Source organism: Pseudophryne corroboree, chromosome 1 (genome assembly GCF_028390025.1).
Source record: "Pseudophryne corroboree isolate aPseCor3 chromosome 1, aPseCor3.hap2, whole genome shotgun sequence".
Lineage (NCBI taxonomy): Eukaryota > Metazoa > Chordata > Amphibia > Anura > Myobatrachidae > Pseudophryne > Pseudophryne corroboree.
The window spans coordinates 1,178,122,159-1,178,148,389 of NC_086444.1; the positions used below are offsets into that span (position 1 = coordinate 1,178,122,159).

The 26,231-nt window shown below is 48.6% G+C and overlaps 1 protein-coding gene across 3 annotated transcripts in view; it reads left to right on the forward strand.

The window, feature by feature from the left end:
• The first annotated feature begins 362 nt into the window (after positions 1–362).
• Positions 363–26,231, forward strand: part of RAB11FIP5 (RAB11 family interacting protein 5) — an 87,625-nt gene continuing 61,756 nt past the window's right edge. The window contains exons 1-2 of one of the 3 annotated variants that reach the window (XM_063925226.1): positions 363–748; positions 1,406–1,798. In XM_063925226.1, the coding sequence (XP_063781296.1) occupies positions 1,443–1,798 (356 nt within the window). In that variant the 5' untranslated portion in view covers positions 363–748; positions 1,406–1,442. The other 2 variants (XM_063925231.1, XM_063925234.1) reach the window with 2 other exon arrangements.

Below are 26,231 nucleotides of genomic sequence, written 5' to 3' on the forward strand. Positions count from 1 at the left end.
GGAGGAGAAGTGTGTTGAACGTGACAGGGAAGGGGCAGTAGAGGTGTATTGGGGTTACAGGGGAGGGGAGGAGAAGTTTGTTGAAGTGACAGGGAAGGGGGAGGAGAGGTGTAGTCACTATTGGGGTGACAGGGAAGGGGGAGGAGAGGTTTATTGGGGTTATGGGGGAGGGGAGGAGAAGTGTGTTGAAGTGACAGGGAAGGGGTAGGAGAGGTGTATTGGGGTTACGGGGGAGGGGGAAGAGATGTGCATTGGGATGCCAGGGGATGAGGTGTAGGGTTTGGAGGGAGAGGTTAGTGTATTGAGGAGACAAGGAAGATGTGTATATTGGGGTAATAGATATACAGAGGAGGGGTCAGGGTGTGGAGAGCACAGAGCAGGAGAGGTATATAGGTGGAAAGTCCTTTCTTCCCCTGTATGATAAGCTGAGGCTGAGCCTTTCCCTGCCTGGCTGAGCCGGTGCTGCAGCACTGGGATCCCTGTCACCGCTCCTCCCCCCTCCCCCCTCCTCCGGAGCCGCACACACATAATAACAAAGTTACTTTGCAGCAGCTGCAGGACCTCACCCCGCCTGCTGTCTGCTCTCCTAACCGGCTGCAGCCCTACTGGCATACCCAGCACAGCGACACGGGTGCAGCCACACTGCCCTGCCCGGCATACCCAGCACAGCAACCCGGCTGCAGCCCGCAGTGCTGTGCAGAGAGGGAGAGCGCGGCAGCCTGACTGCAGCATGTGTGCCAGCTAGGAGGTATGAGGCTGCTGCTGTATAGCGGGTCACTGGTGACCGGTACTGCCGCTTACTGGTGCCTTGTAGGGGTCATTAACTTTATACTGCATTACAGGAGGTGGTCAGTAGATAGGTTACTTACCGTTGGGGTGGGGGTTATTACACAGGAGCCTGCAATAATGGTGGGGAGTCAGTTGTGTGGTCTGCATTAGGGAACCCCTGTCTAATGACCCCCTCCCCTTCCCCAGTGCAGACCCATGTCTAATGGCCCCCTCCCCAAATAAGACAAGGGTCTGCTTTGGGGGTAGAGGGTAATTAGACAATGGCCTCATTAGGGGGGTTAATTAGACAGGGGTCTACATTACTGCTGGGGTTGGCCATTAGGCAGGGTCTGCATTGGGGTGTGGGTTAATTAGGGATGTGTGCTGGGGGTCATTAGTTGGGGGTGGGAGTCATTAGACATGTATGTGTATCTCTCCTGCAGTTGCATTACAGTGGAATATAATCTGCGCTGTTGGGTGTCTGTACTAGATGTTGTCTGTGCAGGCTCTGCAGTGCTGGACATTGGGTGATGGTGGCAGGCTGATGGTGAGGATGCATTGGGCAGTAGGTGTGTTAGGCCCTACAGTCGGTGTTGCTATATACAGTACATCTCACTGCACATCTCTCCTGTTACAGGTATATGTGATTTCTGCATTGCCCATCCCTCATCCTGATGTTTCTTCGGCCGGAACCAGAGCTGGGCTGGCTGCCAACCCATGTCCAGGTCACCATCCTGCAAGCTAGGGGCCTGCGGGCCAAGGGCAAGCATGGCACCAGTGATGCCTACACACTGATCCAGGTGGGCCGGGAGAAGTACAGCACCTCCGTGGTGGAGAAGACCCCCGGCTCTCCGGAATGGAAGGAGGAATGTTCTTTCGAATTGTCCCCTGGAGCCATCGAGAGGGGGGAGAACAGCGAGCTGAAGCTGATCGTCATGCATCGCGCTCTTATTGGCATGGACCAGTTCCTGGGGCAGGTCAGCGTGCCTCTGCAGGGGCTCTTCCAGGAGGGCCGCTCAAAGAGGGACCAGTAAGTGCTGATTATCCAAGGCTACGTTTCTCCAGCAGCGCTGGGTAATCTAACACCAGCGGCCTGGCAAGAGGGTTAATTCCCACCGGGCTTTCTTATGTGTCAACTAACCATTATTCAGCCTGTCAACCCATTTTTATCTGGGACTCATCGTCATCACTTATTTCATATAGTGCTGTCATACTCTGTAGTGCTTTACATTTGGGGACAAACACAGTAATAAGTCCACAGGACTGGGTATTATCAGGCAGACAAAGCAGTAAGAGGGTGCGGCACACAAGCTTGCACTCTATAGGTTACCGACAAGACTAGGTATTATCAGACAGACAAAGTGGTAAGAGCGTGCTGCTTGCACTCTATAGGTTACCTACAGGACTAGGTATTATAAGGCAGACAAAGAGGTCTGAGGGTGCTGCACACATGCTTGCATTCTATAGGGTACCCACAGGACTGGGTATGATCAGGCAGACAAAGCGGTAAGATGGTGCTGCACACAAGCTTGCACTTTATAGGTTGCCCACCACAAGAATGTGTATTATCAGGGAGACAAAGCGGTAAGAGGGCGCTGCACACAGGCTTACTCGCTATAGGTTATTATGGTACTACTACTAAGTATTACTTCTTGCTAATTATTATTTAGTACCCCATCATCCCTGTCTCTGTGTGTAATAATTCTGTGGGTTTTTTGTGAACCGTGTGTTACATGTCTGTGCCTATACATATGATATGTGCCTACGTGTCATTGTGTAAGCTTCACAGTGATGATCCCGGCCTGTGACACCGTGAGGAGCGCTGCTGTCTTACATTAGAGTCTGATCTCTAGATCCCTGGTTGTGCTGTAAGCGTATCCCACAATTGCTCAGCACATACCTCCGCAGTCTGTTCTTATGCAATCAGGTTATTGTGCAATCTGTTTCCTTGAGATCTGGTTTAAAACCAACTGATCCCGAGGGTGGAATATCTGATGGTTAAAGCGCATATTGGACAAAACAGGGTAATGGACGTCTGGTTCTCTGTCAGCACCCAGAGTACATAGGGCAGAAATTCCAAACATCAGACCTGACGCTCTCCTCACAAACCAGGTTTTAAGGCTGTCCTGCTTGAGCACAGTTAGTTGAATCAAAATGACTGAGGCACTCAGCCTGTATTGTTATTACAATCTAGTTTAATACCACGTAATTCATTTTAATTTAACCACAATGCCTTTTGGGTCCCTATGTCGGTGCAGTGCCTTTGGGCATTGCTACTATGTCTTTGCGGTCCCTGTATTGGTACACCTTAATTTTTAAGTTTAGGGGTATATGCAATTGCTGCCCCTAAATCACATATACTAAATAGTCTGTGCTATCAAGACTCTGCACCAATTATGTATTATCAAAGAGCAGTAAACCATCTGCTATAGAACTTGTATAGCATAGGTCTGCAAACTCCGTCCTCATTACTCCACACAGTGCATGTTTTGTAGGTAACCCTTCGGGTGCACAGGTGTATAAATTACTCACAGACACATTTTAAAAAGTCCGCAGGTGGAGTTACTTATTTCACTTGTGATTCTGTGAGGAGACCTGCAAAACATGCCCTATGTGGGGTAATGAGGACCGAGTTTGCAGACCTATGCTATATAGGAATTTGTATTGATCTAAGTTTTTGACTTCTATAAGGGACAGACTTTCACAGGATTATGGCAGTGAGCAATTTCAAAGTGGTTTTTGGAGCCAACATGACTACAATACTTTAGTGTGGCCTACTTCCATCATAGAAAGTTATTGCTGTGCCAGCGAGTAGTCCAATAAACCGTGTTTCTTTTATACTGCTAATTCACGCAAAGGGATTTAGTAAATCCTTTTTTTTTTTTATGCGACGAGCAGCTTGTGAATGAGGCCCCACCTGAATGTTACCCTACACAGGAAGGCGGCGGGTGTGGGGTCTTCCATGTTGTAGCAGAGGCCTGGAGGCCGGTTCTCAGATATTAAGAAAACAAGCCTTTTATTTTCCTTCATGTTTTAACTGTAAAAGTTAATTGTGCAGCCAGCGATGTTTTCTTTATGTCTCCCTATCTGATGTGTGCAGCAGGCAGGGTGAGGAAGCAGATCAATGGCAGAAAGGTCTATTTTAGTCTGGGTTATTTATTGTGACAGGGCACAGTGTGTGGCCTGGAATGCATGCCTTCATAGGCGAGACCCAACTCGCTCACAAGATCAGCAGCCATGTCTAACGGTGAGAACAGGTTTAACTCTTGCGCCTTCTTTTTTTCCCCCCCCTTTTTCTTTTCTTATTTATTTATGACCCATAATGAAGGCAGCCATTCATTTTCACTGAAGCAACCCTCGGCCTATAATTTTGAAAGGGACTAGTGACCTCACTGAGTCACTGTGTGCCTCTTTGTAGGCGGAAGTTGGTGAAGATCCTGCCCACAGAATGGCTGCTGCCACTGTGTATAGGTGAATTAGGTAATGCGCAAACTACTGAGATTGTAGTCCACACTCTAATTAAGCAATGTTCAGTCTGTCAGCTCACTAGGGGCTTGTCATCTCTGAGGCATGAGGTACAGTGCCCCATGCCTCAGTGTTGACAGTAGTTCCCAGTAAAGGCTTTACTTTTGTAAATATTGGATCAGCCCCCAAACTGTTCCTAGACAAATGGTGAACTGTAACCGTAGCAACCAAACCTGTATTGAGTAATAACATCTGACAGCTGTTTGTTATGGTTACAGTACCTCGCACCATGTTAGATGGGCCCACACTATCTATGTAGATTATCGTGTATTTGTCTCTCCTTTTCCAGGATTTGGGATGAGCCCATGGACCATCCATCCATGAGATTTATAACCAGTTTAATATTATCCAGGCCGCGTTAGGGATGGTGATATTTTCCAGGCAGCCGGGTACATTGGTGGTCATTCCGAGTTGTTTGCTCGTTATTTTTTTGTCGCAACGTAGCGATTAGTCGCTAATGCGCATGCGCAATGTCCGCAGTGCGACTGCGCCAAGTAAATTTGCTATGCAGTTAGGTATTTTTCTCACGGCATTACGAGGTTTTTTCTTCGTTCTGGTGATCGTAATGTGATTGACAGGAAGTGGGTGTTTCTGGGCGGAAACTGGCCGTTTTATGGGTGTGTGCGAAAAAACGCTACCGTTTCTGGGAAAAACGTGGGAGTGGCTGGAGAAATGGAGGAGTGTCTGGCCGAACGCTGGGTGTGTTTGTGACGTCAAACCAGGAACGACAAGCACTGAACTGATCGCAGAAGCCGAGTAAGTCTGGAGCTACTCAGAAACTGCTAAGAAGTGTCTATTCGCAATTTTACTAATCTTTCGTTCGCAATTTTGATAAGCTAAGATTCACTCCCAGTAGGCGGCGGCTTAGCGTGTGCAATGCTGCTAAAAGCAGCTTGCGAGCGAACAACTCGGAATGAGGGCCATTGTGAGAGAAAAGTTAGTAGCGGTGCGTACAACAAGTAAAATAATCTGTAAAACTGCCAAGAACAATGGCCTGCTTGTATGCTAAGAACCTTCTTATTTAATGGGACTTGGCAAAGGTCTTCCTTCCTGCAAGCAGCAGTCCCGCTGGGGACCACTATAGTTTTGGAGACTCTGCAATATAAATATTATATAAGATTTTTGTGACGTTTGACTTGATTTATCGGAAAGATTTGGCCCTCCCTAGCGACAGTCCCCATCCCCCCCCCCCCCCCCCCCCCCCATCTCTCTTGGAGGCTGATGTTCTACAGAGCACCAGCGGCTGTTCTCCTCCATGTTGTCTCCTCACAACCTCCTCATACATTCCACAGCGTTCCCTGAATCCAGCATTCCTATTCCTCTGCCGAGCCTCTCCCACGTGTCGCACCCCTGTACTTTCCACATATGTGTCAGCACTCCTCTTCTTTCCAAATGTTCTCTTACGTGGACTTTTCCATCCTTGGAATAATAGCTGGCGGGTTATCCAACCATCATCATGCAGGTGATATAACTGTCACTGTAGCACAGGGATATTTGGCTGTCTAGCTAGCTGCTGTGGAACTACACATCCCAGCATGCCCTGCCACTGTTTTGCTGTTAGAGCGTGCTAAATCTGTAGCCGGGCATGCTGGTATGTATAGTTCAACAGCAGCTTGAGGATCGTTTAAGTTGAATACCTCTGCTGTAGCGGCTCACAGATGTTGCCCTCCATTTGAGACCATTGGGCGGATATATTAAGCTTGGAGAAGTGATAAGCGCAAGCTGATAATGCACCAGCCAATCAGCTCCTGTCATTTTTCAAATCCGTAATGATTGTCTGGTGCGTTATCACCTTGCACTTATCACTTCTTTATCCCTTCTCCAAGTTAATACATCTGCCCCCATGTTATTGAGAAGCGCTCATTTCCTTCAAAATTTTTATTTACTAATATATACAAATATAATTTTCTGCAGCAGATTGCTTTCATGTATTTTGTGTTCTAGGAGGAGTGAGGCCTTGCGCTATATTTAGTAATGGTTCCAGATATTCAGGAAGAGAGTGCTGTGTTTGGTTTATACAGCTGACGCCGTGTGGCCAGTGTGTAAACGTGTTGCTATATATAGTGTGGCATCACTGTATCTTTTGATTACTGCATGATTGTGACCTTTACAAGGTTATATATTTAGCGCCTATTCCTATAGTAGCTTTATCCAGCTGTTGTGTAAACATTACTCTAATTTACATTCCTACAGTATATGTTACCGACGGAATGGGCTGTCCGCTAATAATCCAAGTTCCATCAGAACCAATATACAACTATATGCCGTTATATTGGTTTTGTTAAATTGCTTTATCGTAGGCCCTCCATTTCCTAAAGTTCTGGTTCCCAGAATCCTCAGCGGTTTCTCTGGGCACATAGCGTTGTGTAGCCAGAGAGCTGATTTGGATCAGAAAGCTGGCGCATGAATCTGTCAGTGCATTACACTAATCTGCTCGTGACTGTGAGACTGACCCTGGCACAGCCCATGTGAAATAATATTTTTCTTTCTCCCCTGCTCCAAGCAGACCGAAAATAACACGTCCTCTTGTATGAGAGGGCAGAAATCGTCAGCAATAGTGTGAATTGGCCACGACCCCCCCCCCCCTTCCTGCTGGAAAATGCTGTTCTGTAAAATATTTGAAGGTCTGAATCACTTTCCATGTTGCTGTGGTAATGTAGCTGGCCCTGTATATGTTCCAGATGTGAGCGGTCACTGTGAGAATCGGTGGCGTATTCCTGTCAGGGTCTTTGTCAGGCGTCGCCTCAAGCTTCCCGGTTGGGCCTTAGGTATAAATAGGTGGAGTAAATGGTTTGTGTTTTTCTTCCAGCTGAATTTGCAGATTCAGTCTCCTTCTTCTTCTTTTTTTTTTTTTGATGTTAGGGCTGCTGAGTAATGTGTACTGCTCGTAACTTCCAAATGAATCTTTCCCAGACCATTTCCATTAAGTATCTGTCTGCTTCGTGAAAGGAGAACGTTGCTGCTTAAAACTTTTTTTATAGAGCGTCTGATAAATTGTCCATAAAACCAAAAATTATTTTAAATGGAATTTATCACTAGGTTCGGAATTGATAATCTCTAAAATTTCTCCTTGTTTGTGAACGTGATGTTTCTTCATAATGGACGTGAAAATGCTTTAAAATCTGTGTGTTTGAGGGTTCTTTGATCTTCATGATGAAGCTCTTGTTTTGAAAGTGCAACTGTGGGACCTCACAAATCCGTTTTGATCTCCATATTAACAGGTTTCATTTTATGCAGCAGACTTTTTTTTTTTTTTTTTTTTCCCCTTTCTCTCCACTTGTACTTCAGAAAATGCTTTGGGTTTGTTTGTATTTTTCGTTTTATTTGCTGAATGTTTTTTGTTGATCAGTGGTTAACGTTTCTAAATAACCTAATTTTTGTTTCATGATATATATATTGTAATATTAAAACTTAAAGGTGGGAGTATATCTTTCCACAGTAGAGGCGCACAGATGCTTTAGAATGTTAATTACAAACTTGTAGTGTAATTAGAGTGCAGATTTGACTGTCCTAGAACAGTGTTTCCTGCAGTGACTGAAGCTGGACTGGGATTCTGCTGTGTGGAAGCTGGAACAGAGGATGATGTATAAGCCAAATGCTCTGTATTGTAGTCATGGGATCCATCTATGTGACATCTGCATAATCATCCTATTTTTCCAACATTGATTGTGTTCTGCAGCACAATATACAGTCATTGACTACACTTTGGCGCATGGTGCTTTGACAAGGGCCACATTGTGATGGCTAGATTAAGTCAGAGCATCTCCAGAACGGTAGGTCTTGTGGGGTGTTTCCGGTATGCAGTGGCTAGTACCTACCAAAAATGGTCCAAGGACGGGCAACTGGTGCACTGGTGACACGGGGTCATGGCCACCCAATTTTCATTTATGTGCGTGGGGAACAAAGGCTAGCCTGTCTGGTCCTATCACACAGAACGGCACAAATTGCTGAAAGAGTTAATGCTGGCTTTGAAAGATAGGTGTCGGAACGCACAGTGCATGGTAGCTTGCTGTGCAGCCGCAAACCAGTCAGAGTGCCCGGGCTAACCCCTGTCCAAGTGTGGACTTGGCCTCCAAATTCCCCAGATCTCAATCGGATGGAGCATCTGTGGGATGTGCTGGAAAATCAAGTCTAAGGAGATCATTCAGACCCGATCGCTGCTGTGCATTTTCGTACAGCAGCGATCGGTTCTGAACTGCGCATGCCAGACAGCCGACGGCTGTCTTTAGCTAGCGATCGCCTTTGCCGGATTGAAAGGCAGAGGCGGTCACTGGGCGGGCCGGCGGCATTTGGCCGCTGTTTAGGGGGTGTGGTCCGGGCAGCGCAGGCGTGCCCGGACCTTTGAGGGGACGGGCCGCGGCAGCTGCGTGACGTCATACGCAGCCGCTGCGTCCCGGGCAGCGACTAGTAGCTCCTTGTCGGCGCGCAGGAGCTGCGCTGGCTGGGAGCTACTCTTTCAGTACAAAAGCATCGCTGCTGTGCTATGCTTTTGTACTTATCCGACGGAGCAGGGACTGACATGGCGGGCTAGCCCTGTGCTGGGCGTCCCCCCGCATGTCAGTGTGACTAAATTTAGCACATCTACGATCAACTCTGAATCACCCCCTAGGCCATGGAGACACCACCTTATAACATACAGGACCTAAAACATCTGCTGCGCAGGCCTGTAAGTTAGGAGGTGGGGTCTCCATGACTCTGACCTATTTTTCCAACACATCCCACAGATCCTTGAGACCATATATCAGGGAGAGAGATCTGTCTTGGCTGCTACAAATCTGAAAGGGCAGCAGATATGGAAAGGAGTAAAGTTATAAAGTTTCGTATGGTTCATGTTCCAATCGCACGCAGACTCCTGTGCGATATCGGTCACCTATAGTTTGTAGGAGTCTACCAATAATGGTTTTCTGCGTCAACAAATTGACATAGGAAGCAGTCAGTGGTTTTATATTTTCTTGGCCTGACTAGAAACCTGCAGTGACTTCTACCAGAGAAGGAAGCCATATATTATTCTGTTTTATACTGTCCTATTATGGGGGTCATTCCGAGTTGATCGCTAGCGGCTTTCAGTCGCTGCGCAGCAATCGGGCAAAAAATCGTCACTTCTGCTATGTGGCGCAATGCGCACGCGCGTCGTACTATTACAACGAACGATGTAGTTTCACACAAGGTCTAGTGAAGCATTTCTGTCGCACTGCTGACCGCAGAGTGATTGACACGAAGTGGGTGTTTCTGGGTGTCAACTGACAGTTTTCAGGGAGTGTTCGGAAAAACGCAGGCGTGGATGGGCGAACGCAGGGCGTGTTCGTGACGTCAAAACAGGAACTGAATAGTCAGAAGTGATCGCACGCGCTGAGTAGGTCTGAAGCTATTCTGAAACTGCACAAAATTATTTTGCAGCCGCTCTGCGATCCTTTTGTTCGCACTTCTGCTAAGCTAAAATACACTCCCACTGGGAGGCGGCATAGCGTTTGCACGGCTGCTAAAAATTGCTAGCGAGCGATCAACTCTGAATGACCACCTATATTCAGTAGAAAAGTAATTGCATTTTATATGTGCCGGTCTGGCATTTCGGTTGCGGCTGAGGAACAGCTGTGCTTTGGACTCGTGTTTCTATTGGAGAACAGCACCATGCGCCAGAGGGGCGCTTTCCAGAATAAGCAAACGGTAAATGGTGTACTAATGACGAACGCATTCCGTATAAGAGGGCGTCTTGATTAATGATTCCATCTTGGATTTTCGGAAGGGTTCCCCCCCCCCCACCCCACCCCCCATTTGCAAAACAGGATGATATGGATGTCCCCATTGGGAGACACTTATTGTGATAAAGTAATGATCTTACTATGCTAATTCCACCCCCCTTTTTAGTACTTCACTCACTAATTCATTGGTTTGTCCATGATCTTTGTGGTTTGCTCTTTAAGAGCGTGTCCGCTAAATCCATGTACAGATTTGCCTCTTTGTTTTATTCAGTCTTTGTTGTGCTTGCAAACAAGTCCCCAATGGGAATGTTTACATGTGATTTTCATTATGGTGTAGGTATCACGGCGTACGATGTGATATGTTTGGCTTTAGTAAACAAAGGATTACATCAAAGGCTTCCACTCCAGGCTTGCAAACCTCTGCTGGCGCATTAGAACAGCAGATCTGGTGTGTGCCCTATTATGGGTCCTACACACTGGCAGATAATACTGAAAGATATGAACAATCTCGTTTATTAATGAACGAGATACCGTTCATATCTTTCAGTGTGGAGGCACCATCGATGAACGAGCGTGGGCCCGAGCATCGTTCATCGCTGGTTCCCCGTCGCTTGTGCATGCAGGCCAATATGGACGATCTCGTCCATATTTGCCTGCACTGCTATGGAGCCGGGTGTTCCTTCACTGCCCCCCCGCCGCTGGGTCGCCCGTATCCGTCGTCGGCCAGCTCGGCAGGGGATCACGCTGTGTGTAGGGCCCATTAGTTATGTGTATAGTGCAGCGTTTACAGAGAATATCCTAGGCATTCACATCGGTCCCTGCACCAGTGGATCTTACACTCTACGTTCCACTACACATTGACACACATCCACACGGGGTTCATAGATTTTGCCATCAGCCAGTCACCCTACTAGTATGTTTTTGGATTGCAGCAGGAAACGGGAGCTCCTGGAGTAAACCTTTGTAACCCCAGTGAGAACATATACAAACTCCACACATAGACGGATATCCAATTAGCCCCGGTAGCTAATTATCCCTCCGGGGGGAATCCTATTACCCCCGATAAGCCAGCACGAGCAGTGGCTTATTGGGGGTTACCTAAAGCTGCACCGGGTGCCGGCTCCTGACAGCGTCCAGTGCAGCGCTGCTTCTCCGGCTCCACACGGTCACATGGCCGCTCCCCCGTCATGTGACTTCTGCCGAGGGCGGAGGAGAGGGGGAATGCGGTCATGGCTTCTCCACCGGGGGTCACCGCGCCGAGGGCAGCTTCCGGATGCCTGCAGTCTCAGCCTGCTGCTACTGAAGCGGGCATGGGAAGCTGCAATGTTCCGCTCATCGGGGATTTTGAAGCAGGCAAACCAAATCCCCAGAAACAGCCCCGTTTCCATGCAAAAACGGGGCTGTTTCTACTGAAAACACACCGGTTTCACAGAATCTGTGGGTTTACGGGCGATCAATCTGTATAGCCTGTGTAACAAAAATTTTAAAAAAATTGGTGAAAAACTACCGGGCCTAATAGGATATCCCCCATAGGGTACATTGGTCAGGAACTGAACTCCTGACCTGAGTGCTGCTCTGTCGGTGCTATGAGGCAATGGTACAAACCACAATGTTATCTGTGCTTCTGCACATACTTCAGTTTATCATTTCCGTACAGGGCAATCCAACCCTATTTGTTTTGTGTCTGCTACAAACATTTAGAGATGAATATGTAATACTAATGCTGCAGAACTTTCCGGGTTTCTACGAAGTGCTGCTGAGCTTCTAGCGCAGAGGTGGCTGCCCGCTACAGTTAGGCTACATTCACCTCTATGTGTCCTGAGTGGGTGTACCGGAGCCCACGCCTGACCTATGGGTGGTTGTACCCGAGACACATCTGCGTGTCTTGAACATTCCGTATATGTTTATACATGATAGGCAGAACTTTATGTTCCACAAGCCTCTTTAATGGATAACTTGGCCAAAAACCAGCTTGTGGCCTTATGTCATTGGGAATTGTGAACGGGGAAGAGAATGGGTACTGTATGTACACTCCCCTGTGCCACGCGGCATTAAGTAGCTATTATCTTTATTACCATGGCCTGTAAATGAAGCATAATATGCACGGGTAGTATAGGACTGTTCTGGTGATACTAGGGATATTTATCGAATCTGGGAGAGAGATAAAGTACCAACCAATCGGCTCCTGACTGACATTTTTTCAAACACAGCCTGTAACATGGCAGTTAGATGCTGATTGGCTGGTAGTTTATCTTTCTCCAAGATTCGATAAATATCCCCCACTGTTGCTCGTCATGTGCGCCTCTGCCAGCTACTAGAACAGACATACCAGAGTCTTTATTTTCAGTAGCAAACATTCGCTGAACCACCATGTATCTTTATATGTAATTGAATCTCCCATACATGTTTACATGAGGTGTAATGTACATTTTGAAGACAAGTATAAAATACATGACATACGTTACACCCTGCCGTCTCTCCCATATGTTGACGTCTGGCCATATAGGGTGTGATTGGTGCATTATGTTGGGCACAGATGTAGACGGATGGGGTGTTCTGGTGCCAGATCAGAGGGATTCCCCGCAGTTTATAGCCCCCACCCTTCCACCCCACCGTTGGCCTGTGCTCCTAAATCCATCAACATGTGTCCCTGTATTCTGTGCCAGAATGCGCAATCTGTATTATGATCTCCGTCCTTCCCATGCGCTGGCAGCTGGGATCTGCATGCCATTACCCATTGTACCTCCCAATTCACTCACCGGTGTACTCAACCCTCTCTGCGTGCGCAGGTGGCACCAAGCAGGCGATAGTCTAGTCGGTGTATGAATGATCGTCCTAGGAGGATCCGGGTTGCTAGCTGTGGTCAGCCACTAGAAAACCGCTTTATGGTTCCGGTTTGGGTTATGTGAAGCTATACATCCCCAGCAATTCATGCACAGCAACCTGGATCTAGACTGGTATCATTGAGGGTGAGAGTGATGGGTAGCGCTTGTGTTTTGGAATAAATAATACAGAAGTTTGCCAACGTGCATCTCCCCTCTCTGTGAAAGGCATCCATCTGTGGGGAGTTCTGTGTGGGGGGGAGGGTAACTGGAAGGGCCTCAGTAGCAGAACACATTAGGTTGCTGGTAGGTGTAAAGCCATTCAATAGACTAGTAGCTGGAGACGGCCAGTGATAATTGGGATTTGCAGCTGTTGCAGCCATTGTCTAAGACTTCAAAGGGAGCGATGCTCGTGGCAGCGACGCCTCGGCAGACTGCTTGTATCTCCTGTAGCAATATGGCAAGACGCGGCCGGCAAATGCACATGTTCCTCCTGATCCTTCTGGAAATGCTAATTTCAATACAATGACTTAATTCAAAAGCACATTGCTACCGCAGACCGAGCGGCGGGTGCGTCACTTCTTCTCCACGGCTGTCGTGTTGGCCGGCTGGCTGTCTATCCAGAGACTGTTATTGCGAAGCGCGGAATGGGGTACATGCATTGGCTGTTTGGAGAATATTGTGTGACTTATTTATATTTTTTTTTATCTGGTACTGTAAATAGATTGTAAGCTCCTCAGGGCGATGTGGTGATCTGTATTCCCGTATGTCTTTTGTGTCTAATGTTGATTACTTACAAAATTTCTATAGCGCCAACCTATTGCGTTGCACCTTGCATTTGGGAACACGGTATGAGCCAGTCACAATGCAGCATCGTTCTAAGGTCAGAGAGTTGTTGGAGTATAGAAAAAGAACACATGTAAGTTTCTCTGACGTCCTAGTGGATGCTGGGGACTCCGTAAGGACCATGGGGAATAGCGGCTCCGCAGGAGACTGGGCACAGCTATGAAAGATTTAGGACTACCTGGTGTGCACTGGCTCCTCCCACTATGACCCTCCTCCAGACTTCAGTTAGAATCCTGTTCCCGGCTGAGCTGGATGCACACTAGGGGCTCTCCTGAGCTCCTAGAGAGAAAGTATATTTTAGGTTTTTTATTTTACAGTGAGATCTGCTGGCAACAGACTCACTGCAGCGAGGGACTAAGGGGAGAAGAAGCGAACCTACCTAACTGGTGGTAGCTTGGGCTTCTTAGGCTACTGGACACCATTAGCTCCAGAGGGATCGACCGCATGGAACCGGCCATTGGTGTTCGGTCCCGGAGCCGCGCCGCCGGCTCCCTTACAGAGCCAGAAGCAAGAAGAATCCGGAAAATCGGCGGCAGAAGACATCAGTCTTCACCAAGGTAGCGCACAGCACTGCAGCTGTGCGCCATTGCTCCTCATACACACTTCACACTCCGGTCACTGAGGGTGCAGGGCGCTGGGGGGGGGGCGCCCTGAGCAGCAATAAAAACACCTTGGCTGGCAAATATATCACAATATATAGCCCCAGAGGCTATATATGTGATAAATACCCCTGCCAGAATCCATAAAAATGCGGAGAAAAGTCCGCGAAAAAGGGGCGGAGCTATCTCCCTCAGCACACTGGCGCCATTTTCTCTTCACAGTGCAGCTGGAAGACAGCTCACCAGGCTCTCCCCTGTAGTTTTCAGGCTCAAAGGGTTAAAAAGAGAGGGGGGGCACTAAATTTAGGCGCAATATTGTTTATACAAGCAGCTATTGGGGGAACAATCACTCAGTTATAGTGTTAATCCCTGCATTATATAGCGCTCTGGTGTGTGCTGGCATACTCTCTCTCTGTCTCCCCAAAGGACTTTGTGGGGTCCTGTCCTCAGTCAGAGCATTCCCTGTGTGTGTGCTGTGTGTCGGTACGGCTGTGTCGACATGTGGGATGAGGAAGGTTACGTGGAGGTGGAGCAGAGGCCGATAAATGGGATGTCGTCCCCTGTGGGGCCGACACCAGAGTGGATGGATAGGTGGAAGGTATTAACCGACAATGTCAACTCCTTACAAGGCTGGATGACGTAAAACAGCTGTGGGACAGCCGGCTTCTCAGCCCGCGCCTGCCCAGGCGTCTCAAAAGCCATCAGGGGCTCAAAAAAGCGCCCGTTACCTCAGATGGCAGACACAGATGTCGACACGGAGTCTGACTCCAGTGTCGACGAGGTTGAGACATGTACACAATCCACTAGGAACATCCGTTACATGATCTCGGCAATGAAAAATGTGTTACGCATTTTTGACATGAACCCAAGTACCACATAAAAGGGGTTTTATTTTTGGGTAGAAAAAGCAGCCAGTGTTTTGTTCCCCCATCAGATGAATGAATGAAGTGTGTAAAGTAGCGTGGGTTCCCCCAATAAGAAACTGGTAATTTCTAAAAAGTTACTGATGGCGTACCCTTTCCCGCCAGAGGATAGGTCACGTTGGGAGATATCCCTTAGGGTGGATAAGGCGCTCACACGTTTGTCAAAAAAGGTGGCACTGCCGTCTTAGGATGCGGCCACCTTGAAGGAGCCTGCTGATGAAAAACAGGAGGCTATCCTGAAGTCTGTATATACACACTCAGGTTATATACTGAGACCTGCAATTGCCTCAGCATAAATAGTGCTGCTGCAGCGTGGTCTGATACCCTGTCAGATAATATTAATACTCTAAGACAGGGATAATAGTTTGCTAACATAGAGCATATTAAAGACGTCGTCTTATATATAAAGGATGCACAGAGGGATATTTGCCGGCTGGCATCCAGAATTAATGCAATGTCCATTCTGCCAGGAGGGTATTAGAAACCCGGCAGTGGACAGGTGATGCTGCCTATAAAAGGCACATGGAGATTCTGCCTTATAAGGGTGAGGAATTGTTTGGGGATGGTCTCTGGGACCTTGTATCCACAGCAACAGCTGGGAAGGAAATTTTCTCTATCGTCCTAGTGGATGCTGGGGTTCCTGAAAGGACCATGGGGAATAGCGGCTCCGCAGGAGACAGGGCACAAAAAGTAAAGCTTTTCCAGATCAGGTGGTGTGCACTGGCTCCTCCCCCTATGACCCTCCTCCAGACTCCAGTTAGATTTTTGTGCCCGGCCGAGAAGGGTGCAATTCTAGGTGGCTCTCATAAAGAGCTGCTTAGAGAAAGTTTAGCTTAGGTTTTTTATTTTACAGTGATTCCTGCTGGCAACAGGATCACTGCAACGAGGGACAGAGGGGAGAAGAAGTGAACTCACCTGCGTGCAGGATGGATTGGCTTCTTGGCTACTGGACATCAGCTCCAGAGGGACGATCACAGGTACAGCCTGGATGGTCACCGGAGCCGCGCCGCCGGCCCCCTTGCAGATGCTGAAGTAAGAAGAGGTCCAGAATCGGCGGCTGAAGACTCCTGCAGTCTTCTAAAGGTAGCGCACAGCACTGCAGCTGGGCGCCATTTTCCTCTCAGCACACTTCACACGCAGTCACTGAGGGTGCAGGGCGCTGGGGGGGGGGGCGCCCTGGGAGGCAAATGAAAACCTATTAAAAGGCTAAAAATACCTCACATATAGCCCCCAGAGGCTATATGGAGATATTTAACCCCTGCCTGGATTCACAAAATAGCGGGAGACGAGCCCGCCGGAAAAGGGGCGGGGCCTATCTCCTCAGCACACGGCGCCATTTCCTCTCACAGCTCCGCTGGTCAGGACGGCTCCCAGGTCTCTCCCCTGCACTGCACTACAGAAACAGGGTAAAACAGAGAGGGGGGGCAAATTTAATGGCAATATTTTGATATATATAAAGCAGCTATAAGGGAGCACTTATTATAAGGCTATCCCTGTCATATATAGCGCTTTTTTGGTGTGTGCTGGCAGACTCTCCCTCTGTCTCCCCAAAGGGCTAGTGGGTCCTGTCTTCGTGTAGAGCATTCCCTGTGTGTCTGCTGTGTGTCGGTACGTGTGTGTCGACATGTATGAGGACGATATTGGTGTGGAGGCGGAGCAATTGCCAAATATGGGGATGTCACCTCCTAGGGGGTCGACACCAGAATGGATGCCTTTATTTGTGGAATTACGGGATAGCGTCAACTCGCTTAAGCAGTCGTTTGACGACATGAGGCGGCCGGACAATCAATTAGTGCCTGTCCAGGCGCCTCAAACACCGTCAGGGGCTGTGAAACGCCCTTTGCCTCAGTCGGTCGACACAGACCCAGACACAGGCACTGATTCCAGTGGTGACGGTGACGAATCAACCGTATTTTCCAGTAGGGCCACACGTTATATGATTTTGGCAATGAAGGAGGCGTTACATTTAGCTGATACTACAGGTACCACTAAACAGGGTATTATGTGGGGTGTGAAAAAACTACCTATAGTTTTTCCTGAATCAGAAGAATTAAATGACGTGTGTGATGAAGCGTGGGTTGCCCCTGATAAAAAGCTGATAATTTCAAAGAAATTATTGGCATTATACCCTTTCCCGCCAGAGGTTAGGGAGCGCTGGGAAACACCTCCTAGGGTGGACAAGGCGCTAACACGCTTATCTAAACAAGTGGCGTTACCCTCTCCTGAGACGGCCGCACTTAAAGATCCATCAGATAGGAGGATGGAAAATATCCAAAAAAGTATATACACACATGCAGGTGTTATACTACGACCAGCTATAGCGACTGCCTGGATGTGCAGTGCTGGGGTAGTTTGGTCAGAGTCCCTGATTGAAAATATTGATACCCTGGACAGGGACAATATTTTACTGTCGTTAGAACAAATAAAGGATGCATTTCTTTATATGCGTGATGCACAGAGGGATATCTGCACACTGGCATCACGGGTAAGTGCTATGTCCATTTCGGCCAGAAGAGCTTTATGGACGCGACAGTGGACAGGCGATGCGGATTCAAAACGGCATATGGAAGTTTTGCCGTATAAAGGGGAGGAGTTATTTGGAGTCGGTCTATCAGATTTGGTGGCCACGGCTACAGCCGGGAAATCCACCTTTCTACCTCAAGTCACTCAAAAATAAGAGAGCAAAGGGCTATTCATATCTGCCACGAGGCAGAGGTCGAGGGAAGAGACAGCAACAGGCAGCTCCTTCCCAGGAACAGAAGCCCTCCCCGGCTTCTACAAAAGCCTCAGCATGACGCTGGGGCTTCTCCAGCGGACTCGGGGACGGTGGGCGGTCGTCTCAAAAATTACAGCGCGCAGTGGGCTCACTCGCAGGTAGATCCCTGGATCCTGCAGATAATATCTCAGGGGTACAGGTTGGAATTAGAGACAGATCCACCTCGCCGTTTCCTGAAGTCTGCTTTACCAACGTCCCCCTCCGAAAGGGAGACTGTTTTGGAAGCCATTCACAAGCTGTACTCTCAGCAGGTGATAGTCAAGGTACCTCTTCTACAACAAGGGAAGGGGTATTATTCCAATCTATTTGTGGTACCGAAGCCGGATGGCTCGGTAAGGCCTATTCTAAATCTGAAGTCCTTGAACCTGTACATAAAGAAGTTCAAGTTCAAGATGGAGTCACTCAGAGCAGTGATAGCGAACCTGGAAGAAGGGGACTTTATGGTATCCTTGGACATCAAGGATGCGTATCTCCACGTTCCAATTTACCCCTCACACCAGGGGTACCTCAGGTTCCTTGTACAAAACTGTCACTATCAGTTTCAGACGCTGCCGTTTGGTTTGTCCACGGCACCTCGGGTCTTTACAAAGGTAATGGCCGAGATGATGATTCTTCTTCGAAGAAAAGGCGTATTAATTATCCCATACTTGGACGATCTCCTAATAAGGGCAAGGTCCAGAGAACAGCTAGAGATGGGATTAGCACTATCTCAAGAGGTGCTAAAGCAGCACGGATGGATTCTGAATATTCCAAAATCCCAATTAATGCCGACAACTCGTCTGCTGTTCCTAGGGATGATTCTGGACACGGTTCAGAAAAAGGTTTTTCTTCCCGAGGAAAAAGCCAAGGAGTTATCCGACCTGGTCAGGAACCTCCTAAAACCAGGAAAGGTGTCTGTACATCAATGCACAAGAGTCCTGGGAAAAATGGTGGCTTCTTACGAAGCAATTCCATTCGGCAGATTCCATGCAAGAATTTTCCAAAGGGATCTGTTGGACAAATGGTCAGGGTCGCATCTTCAGATGCACCTGCGGATAACCCTGTCTCCAAGGACAAGGGTATCTCTTCTGTGGTGGTTGCAGAGGGCTCATCTATTGGAGGGCCGCAGATTCGGCATACAGGATTGGATCCTGGTGACCACGGACGCCAGCCTGAGAGGCTGGGGAGCAGTCACACAAGGAAGAAACTTCCAGGGAGTGTGGTCGAGCCTGGAAAAGTCTCTTCACATAAACATTCTGGAACTAAGAGCAATCTACAATGCTCTAAGCCAGGCGGAACCTCTGCTTCAAGGAAGACCGGTGTTGATCCAGTCGGACAACATCACGGCAGTCGCCCATGTAAACAGACAGGGCGGCACAAGAAGCAGGAGTACAATGGCAGAAGCTGCCAGGATCCTTCGCTGGGCGGAGAATCACGTGATAGCACTGTCAGCAGTGTTCATCCCGGGCGTGGACAACTGGGAAGCAGACTTCCTCAGCAGACATTGCGCCAGGTCAAGAGATCCGCAGGCAATAGCTGTGGACGCGCTGGTAACACCTTGGGTGTACCAGTCGGTGTATGTGTTTCCTCCTCTGCCTCTCATACCAAAGGTATTGAGAATCATACGGCAAAGCGGAGTAAGAACGATACTAGTGGCTCCGGATTGGCCAAGAAGGTCTTGGTACCCGGAACTTCAAGAGATGGTCACGGACGATCCGTGGCCTCTACCTCTGAGAAGGGACCTGCTTCAACAGGGTCCCTGCCTCTTTCAAGACTTACCGCGGCTGCGTTTGACGGCATGGCGGTTGAACGCCAGATCCTAAAAGGAAAAGGCATTCCAGAAGAAGTCATTCCTACCTTGATTAAGGCAAGAAAGGAAGTCACCGCGAAGCATTATCACCGCATTTGGCGAAAATATGTTGCGTGGTGCGAGGATCGGAGTGCTCCGACGGAGGAATTTCAACTGGGTCGTTTCCTACATTTCCTGCAATCAGGATTGTCTATGGGTCTCAAATTGGGATCTATTAAGGTTCAAATTTCGGCCCTGTCAATATTCTTCCAAAAAGAATTGGCCTCAGTCCCTGAGGTCCAGACTTTTGTCAAAGGAGTACTGCATATACAGCCTCCTGTGGTGCCTCCGGTGGCACCGTGGGATCTAAATGTAGTTTTAGATTTCCTCAAATCCCATTGGTTTGAACCACTACAAAATGTGGATTTGAAATATCTCACATGGAAAGTGACTATGTTACTGGCCCTGGCTTCCGCCAGGAGAGTATCTGAAATGGCGGCTTTATCTTATAAAAGCCCTTATTTAATTTTCCATTCGGATAGGGCAGAGCTGCGGACGCGTCCGCATTTTCTCCCTAAGGTGGTATCAGCGTTTCACCTGAACCAGCCTATTGTAGTGCCTGCGGCTACAAGCGACTTGGAGGACTCCAAGTTGTTGGACGTTGTCAGAGCTTTAAAAATATACATTTCAAGGACGGCTGGAGTCAGAAAATCTGACTCGCTGTTTATACTGTATGCACCCAACAAGTTGGGTGCGCCTGCTTCTAAGCAGTCGATTGCTCGTTGGATTTGTAACACAATTCAACTTGCACATTCTGTGGCAGGCCTGCCACAGCCTAAATCTGTTAAGGCCCATTCCACAAGGAAGGTGGGCTCATCTTGGGCGGCTGCCCGAGGGGTCTCGGCATTACAACTCTGCCGAGCAGCTACGTGGTCAGGGGAGAACACGTTTGTAAAATTCTACAAATTTGATACCCTGGCAAAAGAGGACCTGGAGTTCTCTCATTCGGTGCTGCAGAGTCATCCGCACTCTCCCGCCCGTTTGGGAGCTTTGGTATAATCCCCATGGTCCTTTCAGGAACCCCAGCATCCACTAGGACGATAGAGAAAATAAGAATTTACTTACCGATAATTCTATTTCTCGGAGTCCGTAGTGGATGCTGGGCGCCCATCCCAAGTGCGGATTATCTGCAATACTTGTACATAGTTATTGTTAACTAATTCGGGTTATTGTTTAGGGAGCCATCTTTCAGAGGCTCCTCTGTTATCATACTGTTAACTGGGTTTAGATCACAAGTTGTACGGTGTGATTGGTGTGGCTGGTATGAGTCTTACCCGGGATTCAAAATCCTCCCTTATTGTGTACGCTCGTCCGGGCACAGTACCTAACTGGAGTCTGGAGGAGGGTCATAGGGGGAGGAGCCAGTGCACACCACCTGATCTGGAAAAGCTTTACTTTTTGTGCCCTGTCTCCTGCGGAGCCGCTATTCCCCATGGTCCTTTCAGGAACCCCAGCATCCACTACGGACTCCGAGAAATAGAATTATCGGTAAGTAAATTCTTATTTTTTTACCTCAGGTTTCCTCACAGCCTAAGAATGCACCGTATTTTCAGGTACAGTCCTTTCGGCTTCAGAAAAGCAAGCGGGTCAAAGGCGCTTCCTTTCTGCACAGAGACAAAGGAAGAAGGAAAAAGCTGCACCAGCAGCCAGTTTCCAGGATCAAAAATCTTCCCCCGCTTCCTCTGAGTCCACCGCTTGACGTTGGGGCTCCACAGGTGGAGACAGGTGCGGTAGGGGTGCGTCTCGGGAACTTCAGGGACCAGTGGGTTTGCCCACAGGTGGATCCCTAGGTTCTGCAAATAGTATCACAGGGATACAGGCTGGAGTTCGAGGCGACTCCCCCTCGCCGTTACCTCACCTCAGCCTTGCCTGCTGCCCTCGGAGAAAGGTAGTACTGGCGGCAATTCACAAGCTGCACTTCCAGCAGGTGAAATCAAGGTACCCCTCCTTCAAGGCCGGGGTTACTATTCCAAAATGTTGTGGTACCGAAACCAGACGGTTAGGTGAGACCCATTCTAAAATTGAAAACCTTGAACACTTATATACGAAGGTTCAAGTTCGAAATGGAATCGCTCAGGGCGATTATTGCAAGCCTGGAGAATTTCATGGTATTACTGGACATCAAGGATGCTTACCTGCATGTCCCTATTTACCCTCTTCACCAGGAGTACCTCAAAATTGTGGTACAGGATTGTCATTACCAATTCCAGACGTTGCCGTTGGTCTGTCCCCGGCACCGAGGTATTTACCAAGGTAATGGCCGAAATAATTATCCCGTACTTGGACGATCTCCTTATAAAGGCGAGGTCCAGGGAGCAGTTGTTCGGCGGAGTAGCACTATCTCGGGAAGTGCTACAACAGCACGGCTGGATTCTGAATATCCAAAGTCGCAGCTGGTTCCTACGACGCGTCTACTGTTCCTGAGTATGGTTCTGGACACAGAACAGGATAAAAAGGGTTTCTCCCGGAGGAGAAGTCCAAGGAGTTGTCGTCTCTAGACATAGACCTCCTAATACGTATACAGGTGTCGGTGCATCAATGCACGCGAGCCCTGGGAAGGATGGTAGCTTCTTACGAAGAAATTCCATTCGCCAGGTCCCATACAAGGATTTTCCAGTGGGATCTGTTGGACATGTGGTCCGGGTCGCATCTTCAGATGCATCGGCGGACAACCCTGTCTCCATGGGCCAGGGTGTCGCTGTGGTGGTGGCTGCAGAGTGCTCATCTTCTAGGGGGCCGCAGATTCGGCATACAGGACTGGGTCCTGGTGACCACGGATGCCAGCCTTCGAGGCTGGGGGGCAGTCACACACAGGGAAGAAACTTCCAAGGACTTTGGTCAAGTCAGGAGACTTCCCTACACATAAATATTCTGGAACTAAGGGCCATTTACAATGCCCTAAGTCAAGCTAGACCCCTGCTTCAACACCGGCCGGTGCTGATCCAGTCAGACAACATCACGGCGGTCGCTCATGTAAACGACCGGGTGGCACAAGAAGCAGGATGGCGATGGCAGAAGCCACAAGGATTCTCCGATGGGCGGAAAATCTTGTGTTGGCACTGTCAGCAGTGTTCATTCCCGGAGTGGACAACTGAGAAGCAGATTTTCTCAGAAGACACGACCTCCACCCGGGAGAGTGGGGACTTCATCCAGAAGTCTTCCAAATGATTGTAAACCGTTGGGAAAAGCCACAGGTGGACATGTTGGCGACCCGCTTAAACAAAAAGCTAGAAAAATATTGCGCCAGGTCAAGGTACCCTCAGGCGATAGCTGTGGACGCTCTAGTGACACCGTGGGTGTGCCGGTCGGTTTATGTGTTCCCTCCTCTTCCTCTCATACCCAAGGTACTGAGGATAATAAGGAAAAGAGGAGTAAGAACTATTCTCATTGTTCCAGATTGGCCAAGAAGGTCTTGGTACCCGGAACTTCAAGAATTGATCTCAGAGGACCCATGGCCTCTGCCGCTCAGACAGGACCTGCTGCTGCAGGGGCCCTGTCTGTTCAAAGACTTACCGCGGCTGCGTTTGACGGCATGGCGGTTGAACACCGGATCCTAAAAGAAAAGGGTATTCCGGAGGAAGTCATTCCTACGCTCATTAAAGCTAGGAAAGATGTAACCGTACAACATTATCACAGCATATGGCGAAAATATGTTGCGTGGTGTGAGGCCAGGAAGGCCCCAACGGAGGAATTCCAGCTAGGTCGATTTCTGCACTTCCTACAGTCAGGGGTGACTATGGGCCTAAAACTGGGTTCCATTAAGGTCCAGATTTTGTCTCTGTCGATTTTCTTCCAAAAAGAACTGGCTTCACTGCCTGAAGTTCAGACATTTGTCAAGGGAGTGCTGCATATTCAGCCTCCTTTTGTGCCTCCAGTGGCACCGTGGGATCTCAACGTGGTGTTGGGTTTCCTAAAGTCACATTGGTTTGAGCCACTCAAAACCGTGGGTTTTAAATATCTCACGTGGAAAGTGGTCATGCTTTTGGCCTTGGCTTCGGCAAGGCGTGTGTCGGAATTGGCGGCTTTGTCATGTAAAAGCCCCTATTTGATTTTCCATATGGATAGGGCAGAATTGAGGACTCGTCCCCAGTTTCTTCCTAAGGTGGTATCAGCTTTTCACTTGAACCAACCTATCGTGGTGCCTGCGGCTACTAGGGACTTGGAGGACTCCAAGTTACTGGACGTAGTCATGGCCTTGAAAATGTATGTTTCCAGGACGGCTGGAGTCAGGAAGACTGACTCGCTATTTATCCTGTATGCACCCAACAAGCTGGGTGCTCCTGCTTCAAAGCAGACTATTGCTCGCTGGATTTGTAGCACAATTCAGCTTGCGCATTCTGTGGCTGGCCTGCCACAGCCTAAATCTGTAAAAGCCCATTCCACGAGGAAAGTGGGCTCTTCTTGGGCGGCTGCCCGAGGGGTCTCGGCTTTACAACTTTGCCGAGCTGCTACTTGGTCAGGGGCAAACACGTTTGCAAAATTCTACAAATTTGATACCCTGGCTGAGGAGGACCTTGAGTTCTCTCATTCGGTGCTGCAGAGTCATCCGCACTCTCCCGCCCGTTTGGGAGCTTTGGTATAATCCCCATGGTCCTTACGGAGTCCCCAGCATCCACTAGGACGTCAGAGAAAATAAGATTTTACTCACCGATAAATCTATTTCTCGTAGTCCGTAGTGGATGCTGGGCGCCCGTCCCAAGTGCGGACTGTCTGCAATACTTGTATATAGTTATTGTTAACTAAAAGGGTTATTGTTGAGCCATCTGTTGAGAGGCTCTGTTATGTTCATACTGTTAACTGGGTATAATATCACGAGTTATACGGTGTGGCTGGTATGAGTCTTACCCGGGATTCAAAATCCTTCCTTATTGTGTCAGCTCTTCCGGGCACAGTATCCTTACTGAAGTCTGGAGGAGGGTCATAGTGGGAGGAGCCAGTGCACAGCAGGTAGTCCTAAATCTTTCTTAGCTGTGCCCAGTCTCCTGCGGAGCCGCTATTCCCCATGGTCCTTACGGAGTCCCCAGCATCCACTACGGACTACGAGAAATAGATTTACCGGTGAGTAAAATCTTATTTTTGCGTGAACTGTGTAGAGGGGCAGGTAACGTGTAGTGCATTTTATTGAATGTTTTTACAGTTTTGTATACAAATTTTTAGTACCCCCCCAAACTCCCCGCCCCCCAACGATATTTTTACTTTGGGGGGGGGAGGGGATTATTGTTGTGCGCTGCCAGCACTTGTGGTCTGCATGCTTAGTAATATAGTTCTGTTTAGGATGTGAATCCCGTGCCCACTTTACATTACATCTATCCCCACCCTGTATAGGAATTTGTGTTTGTTCTCTGATCTTTCCTGTTGTAGCCGGCGGAGGAAGCGACCGCACTGTTACCCAACCAGCGGTTGCATCACCCTCACCCTCTATATACCTGTTCAGTATATTGTAATGTTTATATTGGGGAGGGGGTCAGGGCTTGAGTACACAGGACTTTCTATCTGCAGGGAAATAAAGCCCTTGCTGTAATATTCTCACCAGACCCCCGCGGGAGCTGCCGGTGAATGATGGCTAGCCTTTACTCCATACAGCAACAGTTCTTCTGGAGAGACAAGCTGTATAGCAATATTGTAGTAGCATTACACTGGTGCAGGGAACACGGAGCTGTTGGTGACATACGACTTTGCTGGGGCTTCCTGTGCTCGGTCACTGAGGGTTTGGTAAGTCTGTGATACCCGTGTGAGGGAAGTGGTCAGCATCCTCCCAGTGCAAGCTGTATGGTACAGATATAGGATACGTGCTGACACTGATGATTGTAAACGTCTGTGGTAATATCAACCACAGATCCAGCGGTAACAATTGTGGTGGAGAGGAGTTGGAAGTGTGGTGAGCAAAGATTCCAGACCAGGCTACACAGAAGTAGAGATACTGTGGAGTGGGTACCACTCGGAGCTAGTGACCTCCGAGGGTACTGATAAGCGGTGTCGTCATTAGTGTTGGTTCAGTCCACCAACGTCCGCTTCCATCGCGTTGGTTTCCAGTATAGTCGTACACAGGATATACCCCTATTCAGAGCAGGCAGTGCTAATAATTAATCAGGTTTAAGGCTGGCAATATGCACCAAATACCAAATCCTTGTGATTTGGTATGCACGAATCCTCTATGGATATCCTATGCCAGGCCTGCCCAACCTGTGGCTCTCCAGCTGTTGTGAAACTACACATCCCAGCATGCCCTGACAGCTTTAGCATTCTCTGACAGCAAAACTGTGTCAGGGCATGCTGGGATACGTAGTTTCATAACAGCTGGAGGGCCACAGTTTGGACATGCCTGCTCTATGGATATCCTATGCTAGGCCTGCCAAACCTGTGGCTCTCCAGCTGTTGTGAAACTACACATCCCAGCATGCACTGCCACAGTATTGGTTAAAATTAGGAAATATTAAAACTGTGG